This window comes from Nymphaea colorata, chromosome 1 (genome assembly GCF_008831285.2).
Source record: "Nymphaea colorata isolate Beijing-Zhang1983 chromosome 1, ASM883128v2, whole genome shotgun sequence".
NCBI lineage: Eukaryota > Viridiplantae > Streptophyta > Magnoliopsida > Nymphaeales > Nymphaeaceae > Nymphaea > Nymphaea colorata.
In genome coordinates, this window is record NC_045138.2 from 25,595,954 (window position 1) to 25,615,023 (window position 19,070).

Genomic DNA, 19,070 nt, shown 5'->3' on the forward strand with positions numbered 1-19,070 from the left:
ACAAATTAAGAAAAAAAGTAAAGAACTTTCCCACTTCGAAACCCGAATGAAGTTTCTCGGATACCACCCTGCTTTTTCCTATCAAGCAGTATATAATTCACTCTGTAACTTACTTTTAACCATGCCTGACACCTTTTCAAGTGAAGAAAGATAAACAGATAAGCATCCCTCCAAGGTGTCATTAAGTACAAGCAGACAAATTACAAAAATAAACGTTGAACTCTAATGGCAAATGCAGACATGGAAAATTTTTCATTTATTTCTTTCGAGGGATGATAGTTATTCTTCTTCTCTGTGGAGCACTAAGCTGAAGAAGATATTGACAAAGCTGGGGTGGAATGTGTCACAGAGTTCTTCTGCTTACGCAAAGTGCCCTCCTCCAAGAAGGGCCAGTACACATTGGTGGACACGTTTTTGTCCGCAGCCTGGTTTTAGGTGAGAAGCCAAAGAAAAAGCCAAAAAGGAAAGGATGGGAAATAGGGGGGTTGCTGAAATGCATGACAGGCACCAGTGCAGTCTCCCCCATCCATGGCATTCCCACGCTTTCCTCCCCTCACCAAAACTGCTGATGCATGGTCAAATCGAACGTGGAAATTAATTGAAGCTGCTCATCACTCACAGGCGCGCGCACGCACACACATGTGCATATGTATGTGCTAATATTAGATTTTTTTATATATGTATGCTTATGTGCGGGGGTGTGTATTATGTGTGCATGTATGTGCCTAATGTGTTTGTGTATGTTAGTTTTGTGTCTCTATGTAAAAGTAATGTGTTCATTCGTGTGTGTGAAGTGCAGATGGCGTGTGCTCTCTTGTCTCGTGGTGAAGACAAAATTCACTCAATTTGACCTGAGTGAAATGTTAAGCATCTCTAGTTTGTTAAGAATCATGCACTGAATTGCAATTTTTTGGAAGGAAATTATTACTTTTAGCTCATGGAATCAGGAAAAACAATGGCTTCACATCGATCAGGACAATAACTTACAGACTGGAATGATGTTACTAATAAACTTTTAGATTATAGGATATCTTAATCAACTGATTAAATGGTTTCGAGATAAGAGTTCAACAAGTGTGTGTGCGCGCGCGCGCGAGAGAGAGAGAGAGAGAGAGAGAGAGATAAAGCCGAGATTGTTGATTGCATCGATCATATTAATTTGGAAGGATAAACACCTATCAGAAGTTTTTTTCCTGTTGATGATGTATAATGTTGTGAAACACTGCTAATCACATCTGTACGACGGCAGGATCCTGCTTAACCCCATTCACAGAATGGGGGAAGAGAGAAGAATGGCACCACCAATTGAAAGGAAGGGTGACTGAGGCATAGCATTCGCTCACTAAACATACTACGTACTTGTTCCTGCTTACCTAAAGGCAAAAACTGTAAACAAGTCCACAGTACCTCTATTTTCATTCATGAGCAAGCTATCTTTTGGGCTCAAGTTGCACCTTATTGGAGCATTCCTCAAGCATCTTGAGTTTATTAAGCAGGATCAGCCCTAACGGCTATCTAAGAGTTCCAAAAACGAGAGAGAAAGAGAAATAATGGAGTTAATAGAAACGGCCAATGTTCTTTTCTACTAAGGAAATAAATCCAAGATATTCAAACACAGGTAGATGCCACATAGAAGGCGGGCTGGGAAATGAACACCAAAAGAAGTTGGCTCAGGCCAAGCCATTTGTCACCCGCATTTCAGCCTCTGATCAAAAATTGCCAACCCATGTCCTTCACAGATCTACCATCTCCCTTCCCCCCTTACCAAGATTGTTTCTTCTTAGTTTCACCTCCCACACCACTCGGCACGTTACCCTTCCCCTGCAGCAAAGTGTCCCATCATCTGTGGGTCTATCTCTCACAACCCATACCTCTCCTTCTCCTTCTTCTACCCACATCTAAGCCCATTCCCACCATCTTCACCAACAGCACCACCAATAGCTTGTGATCACTGATCAGTTTGCTGAGCAATTATGAAAAAGGACTCTTCTGATGTCCCATCTGTAAACCCTCATTTCTCTTCCCCTTACGTTACTTCTTTCACTTCAAATGAGGTTGCGCCACTTCCACTACATTATGACCCACAAGATTCAGTTCTCCATTTCCCCTTCTTACCACCTGACTACTCTTCATTGCTGCCCTTTGTGGATACTCACAGTGCTAGCTTCTTTCAGGAGCTTGAATCTCTAGCTAGCAACACAGTGCAGCCTTTTGGTGGTCTTGGGGGTTGTTCTACCAAGGCCTGTGCGAATTGTGTTAATGGCGATAACGAAACTATTCCTGTGAATGATGACACTAGTTCTTGGAAGGTTGGCGGCGGCGATCTCTCGATCTCTTGGCCGCCTGAGGCGTCCATGAGGAAAGGAGTGAGGAGCAAAAGGAGGTCGCCTAGGAAGAACTGTCGGCGGTTTGCTCGACTCACTAGGAAGAAATTTCTGGCTTTGTCTACAGTAGGGCCGTATAGAATGGCAACAACTTCTCCGAGAAGGATGCAGTTGGGCCCTCAGCCTCCCATTCTAAATGAAGTGCGCCCATAATCTTTCTTCTACTTCTTCTTTGTTGTTTCGTTTTGTTATTTTTCAAATATGGCAACGTTTTTTCTGATATAGAAGCTGAAGCTAGTGCTAAGGAAGGAGCTGAAGAACAGTGACGTTAGCTCTCTTGGAAGAGTGATCATCCCCAAGGTAAAATAACAAAAATAGTAACAATGGGAAGAAGAAAAAGGAAAACAAACTGAGGTCCTTGCTTATATCTTGGTCTTTCATGTCTACAGCAAGGCCTTACTGTTGATATTGCAACAGATAGTAGGTAATCTACCTGTATTACGTATCATCGACGACGGCTGATTTTTTTCTCTCTCTTTGTCTTCTACTTATGTAGAAAGAGGCAGAGACGTATCTTCCTCCACTTACAACCAAAGAGGGAATCCGAATCAGAATCAAAGACATGGACAGTTCCCAAACATGGAATATGAAGTACAGGTTATAGTTCTAAATCGGCGGCTACCCTAATTAGCGTTTGAATAACATATATATGTTCCTTTCTTGTTATGAATGATCTTTACTTTTGTGGAGCCAATAGAATACATTTCGAGCATAGAGTTAAATCACGTCAACTTCAATATGTAAGGAAGTCTAAGCAGCGAAAGCAAGATCACATCTCATCTTCTGCCATGATTTATTTTTTATACAGTTAGATTATTGGGTATAAAATTTTTTAGACTCAATTTTTCTTCCCCTGGCAACGTTGATCCTACTTTTGGATCTCATTTAACATATACTCCCAGATAAACAATATAATTGTTAAAGAATATTATGTACGTGTTTGTTTGCCCATGAAGAAAATGATATCATTTTTATTCTTCAAGTTAACACATAGATATGCCAGAAAATGTCTTTATAAATAGACTTTGTTGACTGTACGGGTGCATTATGTTCGGACAAGCAAAATGGTGACTGCCTCTAAGAGAGATGGCTGAGTGGGTGATGGAACGTTTAATGGCCTAGTTATAAAAAATCTCACTTTCTGTGATCTCTCTTTAGATCTCTACTTGTTGATCAACATATTTATTTAGTTATAACTCGTTTTGTTCAATCTAGATAGACCAATCATTTAACAAAGGGAAAATGGCTCAATTGCATCCTTAATCAGGCTAAAACATAAACTAGAATGAGCTGAACAAATGGAAGAATATTTTTTGTATGAGTCGACTCCAATGTACAGCATTACATGAATGTTTTCATTGTCCCTTGAAGGGCTTACATCCCTCTCTTTTGTAATGCAGCAGCAAAGCTTTAATTTTAGCAATACTTGAGAACAGCATGGGTTCTTGTTACTGTAGGCAATATTAAAGTCTTATCAAATAGCAAGTTAATTGCTAGATTTCCTTTTTCTTTTTAGGACTAATGGTAATTAAATCTAATCCATATAACTAACATTCTTAGCAAGTTATCAATACTTAAACTTGCTGGAAAACTAAATAACACGTGTTGCGCTCTAATGTTCCTCGTTACCCGACAATATACGACAAATTTTGTACGTCGTATATCCGACAATCTTTGTCAAATACGTACATGTAAGACAAAACCTATCAGATATTTCCGGGTTCCTGGATATCGTTTAATTTGACAATATTGATTAATGAGATATGATCTGTTAGTATAAGCAGGATTGAAACATTAGTGAAAGGATATTACAGGTATTAATTCCTTTAATTCTTTTACCTCCTATCAATGCATTTATGGGATCACTTCATTATATATACAAAGGCCTTATTCATGGACAACATGTCTTGGATAACTTATCCTAATGGTTGCCCATCAAATAAACCATTTTCCTAGACAGGCACCATGTCTTCAGAAAATATATGTAAAGGGCTGAATGTCTCTTCAGGTTTCTTGCTATCAAACATTGTTGGATCAAGACCACTGAAGCCTGTGTCACCATTTTCTCGTTGATTTTTGTAGGTATTGGCCGAATAATAAAAGCAGGATGTATGTTCTGCAGAATGCAAGTACGTTGAGTTTTTCTTTTCTGATTTTCAATCGATGACTACTTCCATTTGATCTAGTCTGGCATTTCTCTTACACCAGGGGATTTCATTAGAATGTATCGGCTGAAGACTGGAGATCTCATGCTACTATACCATGATGAAGAAACCGGTGAATATGTAAGTATTTACTGTCCCCTCTTCCTCAGCATCATTGCAGTATCTGTTCTGTCTCTTTTTGAGTTTCTTTCCTTCATTTTGTATTACTAATCTGAATGTTGATAATCTTTTGTATTCTTATACGTTGTTCAAAATCTTACATTACAGTCTCTTTTGGTGCAACTGCATGCAATATATATAGAGGTTGACATATTCGCAAAATGGCTAACTCCATCGATGATAATTTTCCTTCGAAGAAATCACTGCTGGGAGAGAGGTCTCCTTAGCTTTTATTACTAAAAAATAAAAGGAATGGAGAAATACGTACAAAGAAATTTGTGACAAATGCATTACATTCACTTAGCATGGCCTGCGTCAAAAGTCATATTATTCCATATGGGTCTGTTTATCCAGATCGTCTGTACTTGATCAAATTATCTATTAAAATAGATTCTAAAGTAAGAATTCATTTAAAATGAATAAATAAATGTCATATACAGTTGATATACAATTGAAGTTGCATAGACATTGGTTACTTAAATGAAATGATCAAACCCAAGAGTGAATGATAACTGTGGCTGTCCTGAGGCTTATGCAATCCATCATAATGAATGGTTAAAAGAAAAACAAGAAGAAAAAGATTAAAGACATTATCATTCATAAATTTTTCTACTTGTTTTTTTCTCAACAATCCATAATAAATTAGATGGCTCTTATGCGTGAGCTAGGTGAGTCTGAGTCAGAATCATCGTTCAATTTACTTATATATATGTTATGACCCTTAAAATGCTAGGGCCAAAATGGCCGTTGTATTTATAAGGCTTCTCAGGGTACACGCGGCATACAAATGATTTAATTTTTCTGGATGGTTTTCAACTTAATTATTTTTCTTACAAAGTGAAATGGTGAGATGGGAGGAATTTGAATTTCAAATATGCTCACAGGTGGAGGCATTTTTACCGGAATTTCGAACGAGGCAAGCATGATGTCACGCATTTAGGTTATTTTGGATTTATCTGCCCTTTGCATTTGTGCAATTAAGAAACGTCGACAAGATTGACCACGCCCATTGATGCTCTCAGGTGTTACTGTTACCGTAAACGACTGTGCATGACGACAAAGCCATAACATTGTCACGCTTAATTTCTTGTCTTTCTTGCTCTCTCTCTTTTATATATATATATATATATATATATATATATATATATATATATATATATATATATATATATATATATATATATATATATATATATATATATATATATATATCAGCGGTGGAGCCTATACTGTCCAACAAAAATTCCTTATTTAAATTTTGTTTAAGCTTATAAATATATTTATATATTTTTTAACTCTATAAGCTGGGTTCTGAGTTTTTCTCATGTTCTGCCATCAATAAATTTCCAGAAGTTTTAAACTTGACGATCTGTGGTGTGCACACTTAATATTCTTGGCAGTTTATATCTGCAAGAAAAACACAAAATGATATCGGGTACGTTAGCAAGGAAGATGATCAGTCCAACACGGTTGGGGAAGAGAAGGTTTTCGTTGGGGGAACCAGTGGGACAAGCATGCACAATTCTGAACATGACAGTGGTGGTGATGTCGGTGGCGGCCGCCACTGCAACAGAAAACATGGTGGCGGTGGTAATGGCAGCGGTGGTGGCGGTGGCGGTGGTGGTGATATTGGAAGTATGACAAAAGACTCAAAAAGTATCACCAAAGAAGGGGCAGCCCGCAGTGCCATTGACGTGGTTGGACGTTGCACCTCTGATATTTCCTGCATCACTCGTTTCCATGAATGCCAAATCGGCTCACTGGAGGGGTTCGACAGCATCAACGACTGTGATCTCTCCTTCTGCGATGATGATGCATTTGAGGGAACTCCTACCAACGATTTCCAGTGACCTTCCTTCATCATGAGATGTTGCTGTAGTTACAGAAGCTGATGCGATCTTGGAGTCTCTCTCTCTCTCTCTCTCTCTCTCTCTCTCTCTCTCTCTCTCTCTCTCTCTCTCTCTACGTTAGTGTCGGTATCTTAGTCCGTGTTGTGGAATAACTTTCCATAAGCAATGTGAAAAACTCAGACGGAAATATCTTGACTATGGTTCTTCAACTCAGAGTTTTATACTGCTAAAGGGACAAAATATATGTAGGAGTACAGATCACAACGGTGCGCCAACGTTTCCCACTTCAAGAGTGGGTTCTCTGTCATCGAAATTAAGGTTTTAGGTCTAAGACAGCTTATAGTGAAGAATCTCGTCCTCCCCAGCTGGTTTCCCACTTCAAGAGTGGGTTCTGTCATCGAAATTAAGGTTTTAGGTCTAAAGACAGCTTATAGTAAAGAATCTCGTCCTCCCCAGTTGGTTCCTGTATTATATATATATATATATATATTCTTAAACAGTTTAGATGCTTGGACCTCTCATATGTATGTATACTTTGCCAGATCAAATTGAGCCTAAGACAATCAAACACAAGCATCAATTCAATCATAAGATGGTAGAATCAGAGAATTTCTGCCACAGTTTTCTTCGAACAATTGCCTCAAACAAAAAGGCGAATCCCTGTGTCACAACTCCCCTCCAACAAGCATCAGGCTATATGTTTGAACCGAGGAAGGATTTTTCAGAGCAGAGTAGACAGGCCTCAGGGATACGGGAAACAGAAAAAGAAATAAGAGACACAACAGTTGTAAAACATAAGCAAGAAGTCATTTAATCTTTTAAACTCAATGGAAGATACATCTTGATAACGCCGTTCAAATCCCATACCCATCTCTTGAGCAAGTTTCTTAGAAATGAACCTTTAAAATCTCTACTTCTTCCTAGAGGTATGTTGCTTCTTGAACTCCCTGGCACCCAACATCTCAAAAGCAAGAAGAGATGCAGTTCAAAAGGAGCACCCACCGCTATAGGCGACACATTTCTGTCTTTCCTACCAAGGAGATGAGCAAATTATTACCTGTAATACCATACACTGCCAAACAACTTACTGCTACAACATAGACGTCCAGACACAGAGGCAGAGAGAGAGCGAGAGGAAGAGAGCGGTGACTGTCTAGCCTAGTTTCTTGGCATCAAAATCGTCCATGTCCACCGTCTCGTTGTAAAGGGAGAGATCAATGTCCTCGAAGCTGTCAAACTTCTCCAGCGAGCTGAAGTTCCAGTCGTAGAGTTCGCTCATGGATGACATTATGGAGCTGCAGCTACCAAACATATCGTCTGAGAACTCAGCACCATCTTCTCCTCCAAATTCTGAAGATGGTTCTCTCACCAACTTCAACCCAACGTCGCCTTTGCTGCTGTTACCTTCGGTGGCTACAGTACGCTCGCCAACGTTTTGGTCATGGTCGCTTGAAGCGTCTGAGAGAACCAACTGATCACTCTGCTCCGCAGATAAATCTTCATCAATCCAATCTTGAGAAGAGGGCATTGATTCCTCTGATTTTCTCGCCGATATAAACTGCTTCCAAGTATAGAACTTGTCACTGTATTTTCTTCTCGGGATCTAAATGGTTAAATCTACACAGTTCAGGACATGAAAGCCTACTAGAAAAATGACGCCTTTTCAAGAACTACTGTTTGTCCTTTTTTTCCAGGGTTCTATTTTTCCTTAGCTTAGTATTACACATTAACTTCTAATATATGCTGCAGCGCGAGGTGAATTGTGATTAAGCCTTATATTCCATTGCTATGTTCAACTGGAGTTCATTTGCATTTATTTCAAGTAGCAGCCTGAGGGACAGAAGGTTCCTTTTCCTTGCCAAGATGAAAATGGTTCGTGCTTTTGTTAAATAAATCAACAGTGGGGGGCGTCCATGGGGACTTCTTGTGACTGAAAAAGACCGTTTTACGGAATCGAATACCGTGCTTTTCTAAGGACTTGTAAATTGTTTGCATCTAGCAATGGCTCAAATTGTTTCATCACTCAGTATTAAAGTGTGCTATGGCAACGGCGGAGATATCGGAAATTTTTCACGGCCCAAGGCCCCAAAGCATTAAGTTATCGTGCAGACCGATCAGTGGAGGCGAGTAAGAAAGAACTTACAAATTGCTGAGTTTCTTCATCCCGGAAGAGCAGGATAAAATCTCCACTATGAAGATGATATTTCCTTACAAAATCTCCTGTGATTACGAATCATTAACTACCCTATTCATTTAGACGAATAAACTAAAGTTTGAAAACCAAAGGAAGGAGCAAAGTACCTGTATTTTCCAGAACATACATCCTGCTTTTATTGTTTGGCCAAAATCTGTTAGTTCACACAATCCCAAACATAGCATCAGAAGATCACCTCATATACCAAAAATAATCTACTATTTTAGGCATGGAATGTAAAACACGAACAAACAGTGCTCCATTGAATGACCCTCAAAGACACTATTAGAGGATTCTTATAATTGCTTGACGAGAAAAAAGCTTCTCTTCTTATGACTGTTGACAAGTTCACAATTTTTTCCAGCTATCAAGTTCCTCGTGATTTTATAAACCGAAGAATATTAGTAGTAGGAACACGGACAAGGGCAAATGTACTGGCTAATTCGTCACCAGAGTGTTGGAATTTGGCCTTTTGTGCCTAGATTATTCTCAAGATCAGATGTTAATCGCGTATTCAACTTTTGATTTCCCTTCCTCTTAAAAGTCTGAAGTCTAACTCCCTTTTCACCTTGCCACAGGATGGAAGTCACTTTGTTCTACTGTGTCACTAAAATATTCGTTGCATAATACTTGAATTTTTGGACAATTTGATCTGAGGTGATCTAGAAGAACTGCTTTCTATAGAAGATCTGCTTTGTATTAATAATGAAAGTTCACTTCCCTGAGAGTTGATTTCGCTTTCATTTTTTCAAAAAGCTGGTGACCTCCAACATCCAAACCTTACCAAAAGTTCATGGAAAAACTCAGAACCATAAAAAGCTTAGACAACAACAGAATGGCAGGGTTAAAACTCGATGTACAGTTTTCAATTTGACTATTTTAGCAATCCTCACTCACAGTGAGTTGATTTTCAATTGTTAGAAACTACTAGCGAAAAACCAAGAACATCAATAGCGTAAAAAGTCAGAATGTTTGTGCTAAAATTATTGACATCACACCTTCAGCAACTAGTTAACAAGTCCACATACGCATATATACTCTTTTTTCATTTCATCATGCTTCGAATTTATCTCGTTTAACAAATAAAGCGCCTCGAAAGTTTCTGTAGATTGGAAAGAAGTGGGGAAATTGTCGTCTGCTGATTCTCGCTCCTTAGGTTCTTCTTCTTAAAAATTGCGAGTCAAAATCTGGCCTCTCTCTCAAAATGTTGATCACATTCACGGGTTAATATCATATGGCTTTTACTCTCAAAAGTTACGTATATGGCCGATTTTCACTTAAAAATTCTCACTGGGAAAGAAAGCAAAGCATTTATGATGTGACACAAAGAAGTCAAAGTGTACTTTGATCTACGGCATCGGTTGCTTAAATGAACGGCCAGGATGACTTCAGCTAGGTCGCATTCTGCCTTGTATCATACAGATGTCAACAGGAAACTGAAAAAGTTTGGTCAGAATGTTAGCATTTTTCCAACAACGAGTGGTCGAAGCTGAGGTGGGGATCCGTCCTTCTCCACCCTTGGATTTCTTCCTTCTTCAATTCTCGAGATGATCTATTGGACCTATGAACTTGTAGCCAATGTCATAAGCGACATCAATATGGACCTTTTGGGCATTGTGCAGTCAAAGATTCATTTACTAAGCAAACCATAACCCCAGATCTGTTAGTAGACTTCAATTTTCAAAGAGTTATTAAAAGGAATTAGTCCTGAATTTTAAAGGCTTATTAGAAAACTAAACAGAAGATATTTTTAAAATCGCATGCAGTTTATCTTCAATTATTCAAATTTCAAACACCTAATCCTGGTAGCCTTTTCTTTTAACCTAGTTCGTAGGTAATAAATTCAAAAACATGCCACCTTTCTTTCTGCCTAGGAGGGCAATTTTGACCTTTTCTGGGATAAAAAAATCATATCTGAGTGAAAAAAAAAAGAAAGATAAATCTGGATACAAACTAAACGTGTTGTTTTAGTTAAGAATAAAAACAAATGACGTGTGCATTTTAAAATTGCCCCGCTTTTTGGTAATTATGAAAATTTAATTAGCTCCTTTATTTTTGCAACTCAAATTTCAAATGGTTGACCTGTATCTCAAGTTCCAAGCTTGGGAGCTCTCCATGTCCTTGAATTTGATCCGGATGCCTTCCTTGTCTGCAAGCGATGGAAGATTTGCCTCTGCTTCTTTCTGTTCATACAAATACAGAGAAATTATAGACCAACGTCGGATTCGGAAATGTACAGTAGCATTTAGTACTGAAATACATAACCAATGATGATTTTTATAGCAGAGAAGAGAAGAAAAAGAAATCCAAAATGGAAAAGAAGCAACCTTTGGTATTATAACTCTTCCAAGAGAGCTTACATCACTATTCTTCAGCTCCTTCTGTAGCAGCAATTTTAAATTCTGTATACATTAAAAGTTCAAATCATAAACCAGCTATATTCAAAATGGAACGAAGAAGCTCAAGTGTTGACGAAAACAACAAATAAAAAAAGCCCCCCACTTTGTTGAAAGAATGATCTTGAAGGACCAAATGCCTCTTTTTGGTGCCATTTGCCTCTTTCTTCTTTGTTTTGCCAGCCTTCCAAGAGGGAGACTTGCTGCTTCTGATGAAACGAGAAAAGCTCGGGCTGTTTTTTCTTGCTATCCTTCTCTTGCTCCTCGCTGCCCTCGTTATAGACAGACCGAATGACCACGAGTTTCCGACGCCGCCGCCTTCGCCGCCGTCACCACCACCCTTCTCATCGCCACCACCGAGATAGTGGGAACTCAGATTGGGATCAGGAGGCTGCTCGGGAACGCCACCAGTAATGGTGGTGTCCATGAGCGGGTGCAAGTAATTTGAGTAATCAGGGGACGGAAAGGGGAAGTGATCATTGGTGGGCAGGGTCAGAAAGGCATCAAAAGGCGAAGGCGTGGGTTGTGGAGAGGACGGAGAGTCGAGGCATGGAGGAGTATCCAACCACATTTTAGCAATATGGAAAGGAGACAGAAGGCATGGGAAGAATGGCTGAAAGAGGAGGTGGTCTTGATGGTGGTGGTGGCGGTGGGGGTGGAACGGTGGTCGTGGTGGTGGTGGTGGTAGTGGTACTGGTGGTGGTGGTGGTGATGTTGGGAAATGAGGTGGGGTGGGTGGAGAGAGAGACGACGGAGCCAATGGGGAGGATCCACTTTTTGGGAGGAGAAGAGAAACGCGTCGGGTGGAGGTGGTGCTGGTGGTGGAGGGACGGAAGGAGGGATCCATACTTGGAGGGGAAGGGATGGGCGAGGAAGAGCGTGAGGGGAGGTGGGAGGGCGCCATTAGGCAGTTCGGGTTTCTACGTCCACCGTCGCGTGTGACAAATGGGCGCATGCAGCGGCTGTGGTGGTTCCGTCAGTGGTGGTGGTGGTGGCGGCGTTGGGGTTGCTGCCCTCGCCGGCAAGCCATGGCTGCAAAGTGGCACTCTCTCTGGCCGTAGGCACAGAACACCATGGTAGATGTGGGGCCCAAACTATCTCTCTCCCTCAAATTCTCTTTGGATCGAGTCCCTTGAAATGGTAGACCATCGTTAGTCATTAATGGAGCTTTGGTGTTATTTCGCTTCGATGGAAATATTAGAATTTTACTAAAAAGAAATCAGAAGTTTGCAGGTTAACAGCATTGAGTGAGACAAGTTGTTTCATCATTTTAATGTGATCGCCAAAAGATCCTTATAATTTTGAAGCTTGCGATAATTGGAAAGTGTATTATATTTCTCACGATTACATCAGTTTTTCGAAAGCTTGCCGTGACGATGAGAAGAGAATCTGAAAAGTTCTAATGCTTGGGACGCTTGTCTATATGATTCAAATATCTTGTTGACAACAAATTTAGGGAAGCAACAATATAAAATTGAAACCGGCTTTTACAAGTGTATTGAGGGGGAGAATTAGAGAAAAACAAAAAGATTGCTAATGGCACCACTCATGGGCAGTTTGGTAATGGAAACAGTAACATACTATAATAACTTACTTTAAAGATTGGAGAAAATTCATCAAACAGTATGTTACAACATTCCATAAATCTGGCCCTACAAATACATACATGTAGTAGTATGCTAATGTTCTCATTGCTAATCGTCTGCTCATATTCAAGCAAATGATAAGGATAATCCCGTTGTCTTTCATTGCTTTTCTTACGTTCATACTTACTCCTTTATATGAATATCGGGGTTCATATCAACAATCATGATCTCATAACCATTTGTTTGTGATGTGTATTAGGAAATTTGTGTGTGAACGCAATCCAGTTGAGTTTTCTTTATTTCTCTTTTTTTTTTGTCATTTTCTTGATTCAAATCCTGCAAATGCTATTTCCAAGGCTAGTCTAGTGTCAAACAGCTCATCAAAATTTCTTACTAAACCTTAAAACAATGGTTGAACATGCTTCAAATTCTGTAATTTTGAAGTTTCTTATCAATAGCAAAAGGGAAAATTAGATTTTTGTAGGTTATGAGATAATGCTTACCACCTCTTTACCCATCAGATTGGGTAAACTTATAGTGAAAAATTCAAAGGTAAATCATACATACAAGCGATTCTAGCAAATGTCGGTTCCTGTTTGCACCACCTTTGTTTTCAAAAGGTCCACGCTTCATTACCAGTCCGCCGCCATTTTACTAGAAACGAATTTTAGATATCCTCGAGTCCACTATGCTCAACAAGTGAAACTCATCTCTGCCTGATGGTTTTTTAATGAAACTAAGAATGCAAATAGAAAGTCGACGAACAAGATCCTAGAAAATAACTAGAAAATCAGAGAGAAGAAAAAATGATCACTGATGAGTCGTTTTCCCGATATATAAACTATAGACAACCGTTGATTTTGGAACTCTTTTAAGATCCTGTCGGCAAATGGAAAAGTACGCAACTTTTAAAGATCTTTTTTTTTTGGGGGGGGGTTTTGCTGCCTCGTAGAACAAAAGTCCAAAACGGTTGAATCTGTCCTGACCAGATAGTTATGCCAGATAAGATGCCTCAGATCAGTTTGCAATCCAAATGTTTTTATTCCCCAACTGATTATGCTTTGGATCATGTTGTTCTGCTCTAGCCAATTAGGTACATTCAGATTCAAAATAATCTGGAAGCGAACCAGGGGAGAAACATAAGCAGCAAGATTTCAGGCTACGCAGCAAAGCCAATCAGCATTTACAATTAAGTAAAAGATGCCAGTGTTCTGGTAAGACAGGAAGCAAAAAATTGAACAAACTAAATCAAACCAGGCCCAGGAGAACGGCAAGAATGGGTTTTGCAAAAACTGGGCGTCTCTCACTTCCAGAGCTCCTCCACTGGGATCCCACGTTCCGCTGCAACATCTTTGAAATGCCTCATCTTTGAGACAGCTTCAACCGTCGCCCTGGCATTGTTGAGTGGATTCTTGCTGCCCAGTTGCTTCCCTAGCGCATTCTCAACTCCTGCCATTTCCAACACAATTCGCACAGCTCCACCTGCAATAACGCCAGTACCAGGTGATGCAGGCCGCAGCATAACCTTTGCAGCACCATAATCTCCATCAGCTCTGGCAACAAACAGTATCAATAAGCAATAAACACTATCAGTAAAGTGTACACATATCAACAATAGAACAACCAAATCATCTAATTTTGCCAAAATCTAAAATTATTGGGACAGTGAAGTAGGCTTTTGTTGACATTAACATATCAGCACCACCATCATCTCATGTCAATAGAACAGAAAATAAAAGAGAAAACTCCTTGCTGTTAAAGCAGTACAACTTAAGTCTTGTACACCATGCACTATTGCAAGAATACAGCATCTGATGCTACTACAATAAATGACTTGGGGTGACTGACAAAGTAAACCTTCTACATAAAGAAAATAACATTAAGCAATTGCGATTAAGCATAGCTAGTTTAAGTTAATTTACAAAATCAAGACATCTGGTTCATATAAAGGACTCTATTTAGAAGTTTTGTTGCAAGAGCCGTGCATCTGTTCTTCAGGTACAAGTTCAGCTTCACCAAACAAGACGACACAAAACGAAACTGCCTTACATTTTCAGGAGGGATCTTTATGGTAATTTAGTAGTTTGGAACACAAAAGAATGAACATAGAAAAAAGAGAATCTAAAAACAGAAAATGCTTTCTGCCAACTGCACAAGTCCTGCTTACATGATAATGGACATCAACACGGAAGGATAGAGCTCTAGTCAAGTCACAAATAGGTCTATCATCGAACTGAATCCAGTCACACCTGTCATTTAATTTGTGGATTTGAGTAGGTCACGTGGCAGAGGTAATCAAGTTGACATGTTTCTTTTATTATATACACAATATGGAACCATACCATGTCTAGCTCTCACTTGATGATGGTCAGCACAAATAAAATTGTAATAAGTTTGTCGAGCCTGCAACTTTCAAGGTTCCAATATTTCCATGGTCAGTCAATCCAAACTCAAGCTTCGAGTAAAGGAAGCAAAGCTTGAGTTGGAAAAGTTAAAATGGTAAATTTTGCGCCGAAGTCTAAACCTACCTGATTGAGCTCAAGTTCGCTTTACAGGAGGACAGAGTTTTCCAAGCTGAGGATAACAGGATTTTGATTTATAAGCATATGCACATCAGACACTTTAACCATTTATAAACTGCATTTTGTGCCATGAGATATATCTAGGGTATACTTTATTGCTAACCAAGAAAACTATGAAGGCAGCAAAACCAAAATCCGTTGTGCATGTTCCAAGCCTATTTCTACAAGTTCGAAGAAGTTCTATATAGGCTGACCACCAGCCGGACCATGAGTGGCTCATCTTGTTTCTTTTGCTTAGATGCAACGTTACACTCGCTGCAGAATGCATATTGAAGATGACCAGAAAGCTCAATAAATTGCAAAAATTCTCATCTTTCTCTTTTAAAGTCACCGATATGGTCGAGTCTCAATTTACTTGCAGATCACAGAATGTTCAGAAATCAGACACTAAAATTAGATATTAAGGTTGGTAATAAACCACATTTTACAAACTAGCCACGTCCCGCATGTATCACCTAGGTAGCTTCTTTATGCACCATCTTCCTTGTCACTAAAACAGGCATATTTTAATATGGTATAGGCTGCAAATTTACAGCAAGACTCTTCAACGAAGAACTCATTTTGCCGTTGAAGATAAGTATGTTGCGGGACTGGACAAACGCCATTCTAAAATTTAACTCGACTCTCGTATGTAGAAATCATCACAATCTTCAGTTTCTGTCTTCAGCACTAACTAAAGCCTACCTCCATTTCAATCCTAAACGACCAATTTCACTCAAATAAACAACTGAAACATAAAAACATATGTTTACCGCAAGAAGAAGGGTCAATCTTATTCATGATTCATAAATACCACATGAAAGTAACAAGAGAAAACTGAACAGAATGGCTCTGTGAACATGAAATGAAGAGAATAGGAACAACTTAATGCGTCGAACTTTGTAAGAGCCAAGCTATTACTAGCAGGGACATCCCAAGTGCGAATTAGCACTCGGTTGGTGAACATTCAATTCAGAAGAGCATCAATGAACAAAGAAGAAGTAGAAGAAGAAGAAGACATCACTAAGGTAAAAGTATCGATAGTTGACGAGACAACTCAAACAACACAAAATTCTCCAACAAAAGAACAAGAGATTGAAGGGCCAACAGCAGAATTCTCACCTGTGAGGGAAGGTGGCATTCTTGGTCATCGGCACGGTGACAAGGTTCCTCCTCGCGTTCGTGGCCGACTTCTCGACGGCGGAAATAACCTCCTTGGCCTTGCCGACGCCGACGCCGACCTGGCCCTGCTTATTGCCCACGATGACGATCGCCCGGAAGGACAACTGCTTTCCTCCTTTAACAACCTTAGTAACCCTCCTCACCTGCACCACCCTCTCCTCGAACCCGTCTCTCACCTTCTCCTTCTTCTTCTTCGACCCGAAGCCAGAAGTCTTCTTCACCTTGGAGTCCATCACGTAGATGTCATTACCCAAAATGCTCATTCCACTGTAAGCGGGGCCATAGATCTCCTCATAGGCAGCCGCGATTTGCTCCTCAGTCTCCGGGGGGAGCTCGTCGAAGGAAGGAAAGGGGACGTAGTCCTCCGGCGGGGCCACCTGCTCAAAGGGGACTTCTTCTTCCGGATTCACGTCATCGAAGAAGGAGGTGTCGACGCCGTCTTCGTCTGAGGATTTTGCTCTCGAGAGTGGGAGGCGTAATTGGGGGCTGCCTTGCAACCGGGAGGGTGGAATTGAGGAGGTGGGTCTTCTGAGGGGATAGAAATGGGGTTTTGAGGAGGCCGACAGACTTGGTTCTGAAGGGTGGGAATGGAGTTTCAGAGTGGAGAAGAGAGAAGAAATGGATGAAGCAACAGCCATTGGTGCTCGCCCACTGTCTCCTTTGCCTTCCTCTTCTACTGCTACCCTCTTCTTCTTCTACCCTTTCCTATCACACAGGGGAGGTGAAGAGGGTGGGAGAACTGAGAACTGAGAACTGAGAAGGGAGAGGGGAGAGGGCTTATCCATTTTCAAAAGCACACAACGGATTGGATCAAGTATGATTCGGTGGCAATCGATTCGACCCATGTACCTGCCAATCTTGATTGAGGCTAAGTGGGTGTTTGGGTACGGGTTCGGGTGTGTGGGTATGTGTTTGGGTACAGATATAATTAAAGCGACGCGGGACCTAAACATAGCCGGAAATATATGGGTACAGGGTATATGTTGTGTATATTTTGTAAAATATCATAAAAATGTATAAACGTAACATTTAAATAAACAAGTAATATAAATAAAAACATGGCATGTTAGTGAGCTAAATAAAGACATTCCATGTTAACGATCAAAAACTTGTGAAAATATAATGAAAACTGAGTTAGAAACAAATTAAATCATGTCAAAGTAAGTATTTTGAATTAGTTTCAATAAAAAAATACTCGGGTTCCAAATGCTACCTTTGCCATGTGGGTACAAAGAGACCGATATAGGAACCTTCTTAATGTACCCATATAACTTAGCTTCTGAAATTTTGTCACACTACATCTGATCTAATCTCAATATCTCTAAAATTTAAGATTCGGGAAAGTATGAATCACTTGCTGCGTGAAATACTTGGATTTTTAGCTTTCAAGCTCGTCTTAGGAGGGGCCAATTTGACATACGCCCTACCTTAAGTTCATGGCTTTAGCTAACAAATTATGATTTGAAAATCACATATTATAGAAAACATCAGGCCTAGGCCGGGGCATCTGGCAGACTCGGCTGGCCTGATAAGGAGTCAGGTTCGGGTAGAGCCACAGCTTGTGACTACGGTTTGGGCTCAGCTCGACACACAAAACCTGAGTCTAGGTCCAGCAGATTAAAATTAGAAAATATATTTTTAATATAAAATAATATATAAATAAAATTAAAGTAATAATATATATATATATAATTATATATATATATCAATAAAAATAATATTAAAAATACTTTGTCATGCCGAATCGCGCTTAGTCTGGCCAACTTGAGCCAACCCGATAAGTCATCATATCAGTCCAATACCTAATTTGAGGCCCGAGCCCAAACCCGAGTCATACCGAATACCCATCAAGTGCCAAGCTAGCCCGAAAATCCTTTCCTGTCCAACATCTCACCTTGCATACAAGTTTCTCAACGCCGATCATATGAAAGGTCGCTTGACAAATGAAAATTAATACATCTTGGTAAGGATGGCTTTCCTCGAGGTTCATTTGTGTTTCTTTATGTGGTGACCTTCGCAAAATACTTGTCTGAGGTGAAAAATCTTGCAGCTGCCTTGTGAAAATGTCAAATATGAGTAACATAACTTCCTTGTCCTCATAGAAAATGAGTTTGAGGTTGGTGATCTTCGAGAATCAGTTTTTCAGTCATTTTTTGAAAAAAAAAAAAAAAAAACTGTTTAGAGGTGACTACATGTCCAACTTTGTAAAAATGGATGCAGAATTGCACCCTCTTTTGTTATTTAGATTAAATGCTATAACCCTAAAGAAGTTAACCGTTTAGTTGAAAAAACCTTACGTAATATTGTTTACGCATTTAACAAACATGTAATTTTTTGCTATTTCAAAGGTGTTCAATGTCTGATTATGGAGGTCCCGGGGGTGTAGCATGGCTGGTTGGGCCGGCTGGCTGATTTAAGCCCAGTCGTGACTTTGATTCTTGTGGGCTCTAGTCTTTTGGACTGCAAATGATGGATGCATTGCACTTCAGTTGAAGGTTGTTCCGCTTATCACAAAGTAACCCTAGACTCCAAAAGCAAGGAGCTTTTTCAACCTCTCATTAAATCGCTAAAAGTTGTGGTTCTTTGGAACACA

At 39.8% G+C, this 19,070-nt stretch overlaps 2 protein-coding genes across 2 annotated transcripts; both read right to left on the minus strand.

Moving 5' to 3' along the window:
- Positions 1–7,416: 7,416 nt before the first annotated feature.
- On the minus strand, positions 7,417–12,390 carry LOC116245839 (uncharacterized). Its single transcript, XM_031617412.2, has 6 exons — positions 11,255–12,390; positions 11,080–11,154; positions 10,835–10,935; positions 8,860–8,906; positions 8,702–8,778; positions 7,417–8,116 (listed from the first exon to the last, which is right to left on the minus strand). The coding sequence occupies exons 1-6, from the start codon at positions 12,101–12,103 to the stop codon at positions 7,712–7,714; spliced, it is 1,554 nt and encodes a 517-aa protein (XP_031473272.1). The 5' UTR covers positions 12,104–12,390; the 3' UTR covers positions 7,417–7,711.
- Positions 12,391–13,894: 1,504 nt separating this feature from the next.
- On the minus strand, positions 13,895–17,254 carry LOC116267408 (30S ribosomal protein S5, chloroplastic). Its single transcript, XM_031649147.2, has 2 exons — positions 16,418–17,254; positions 13,895–14,287 (listed from the first exon to the last, which is right to left on the minus strand). The coding sequence occupies exons 1-2, from the start codon at positions 17,113–17,115 to the stop codon at positions 14,038–14,040; spliced, it is 948 nt and encodes a 315-aa protein (XP_031505007.1). The 5' UTR covers positions 17,116–17,254; the 3' UTR covers positions 13,895–14,037.
- Between the last annotated feature and the right edge of the window lie 1,816 nt (positions 17,255–19,070).

Coding starts and splice junctions, on each gene's coding strand:
- LOC116267408 (XM_031649147.2), bottom strand. CDS start 17,115: ATGGCTGTTGCTTCATCCATTTCTTCTCTCTTCTCCACTCTGAAACTC. Junction 14,288..16,417: donor AATGCCACCTTCCCTCACAG/GTGAGAATTCTG, acceptor GTTTGTTGCCAG/AGCTGATGGAGATTATGGTG.
- LOC116245839 (XM_031617412.2), bottom strand. CDS start 12,103: ATGCGCCCATTTGTCACACGCGACGGTGGACGTAGAAACCCGAACTGC. Junction 11,155..11,254: donor AAGATCATTCTTTCAACAAA/GTGGGGGGCTTT, acceptor TAATGTATACAG/AATTTAAAATTGCTGCTACA. Junction 8,779..8,859: donor GTATGTTCTGGAAAATACAG/GTACTTTGCTCC, acceptor TCGTAATCACAG/GAGATTTTGTAAGGAAATAT.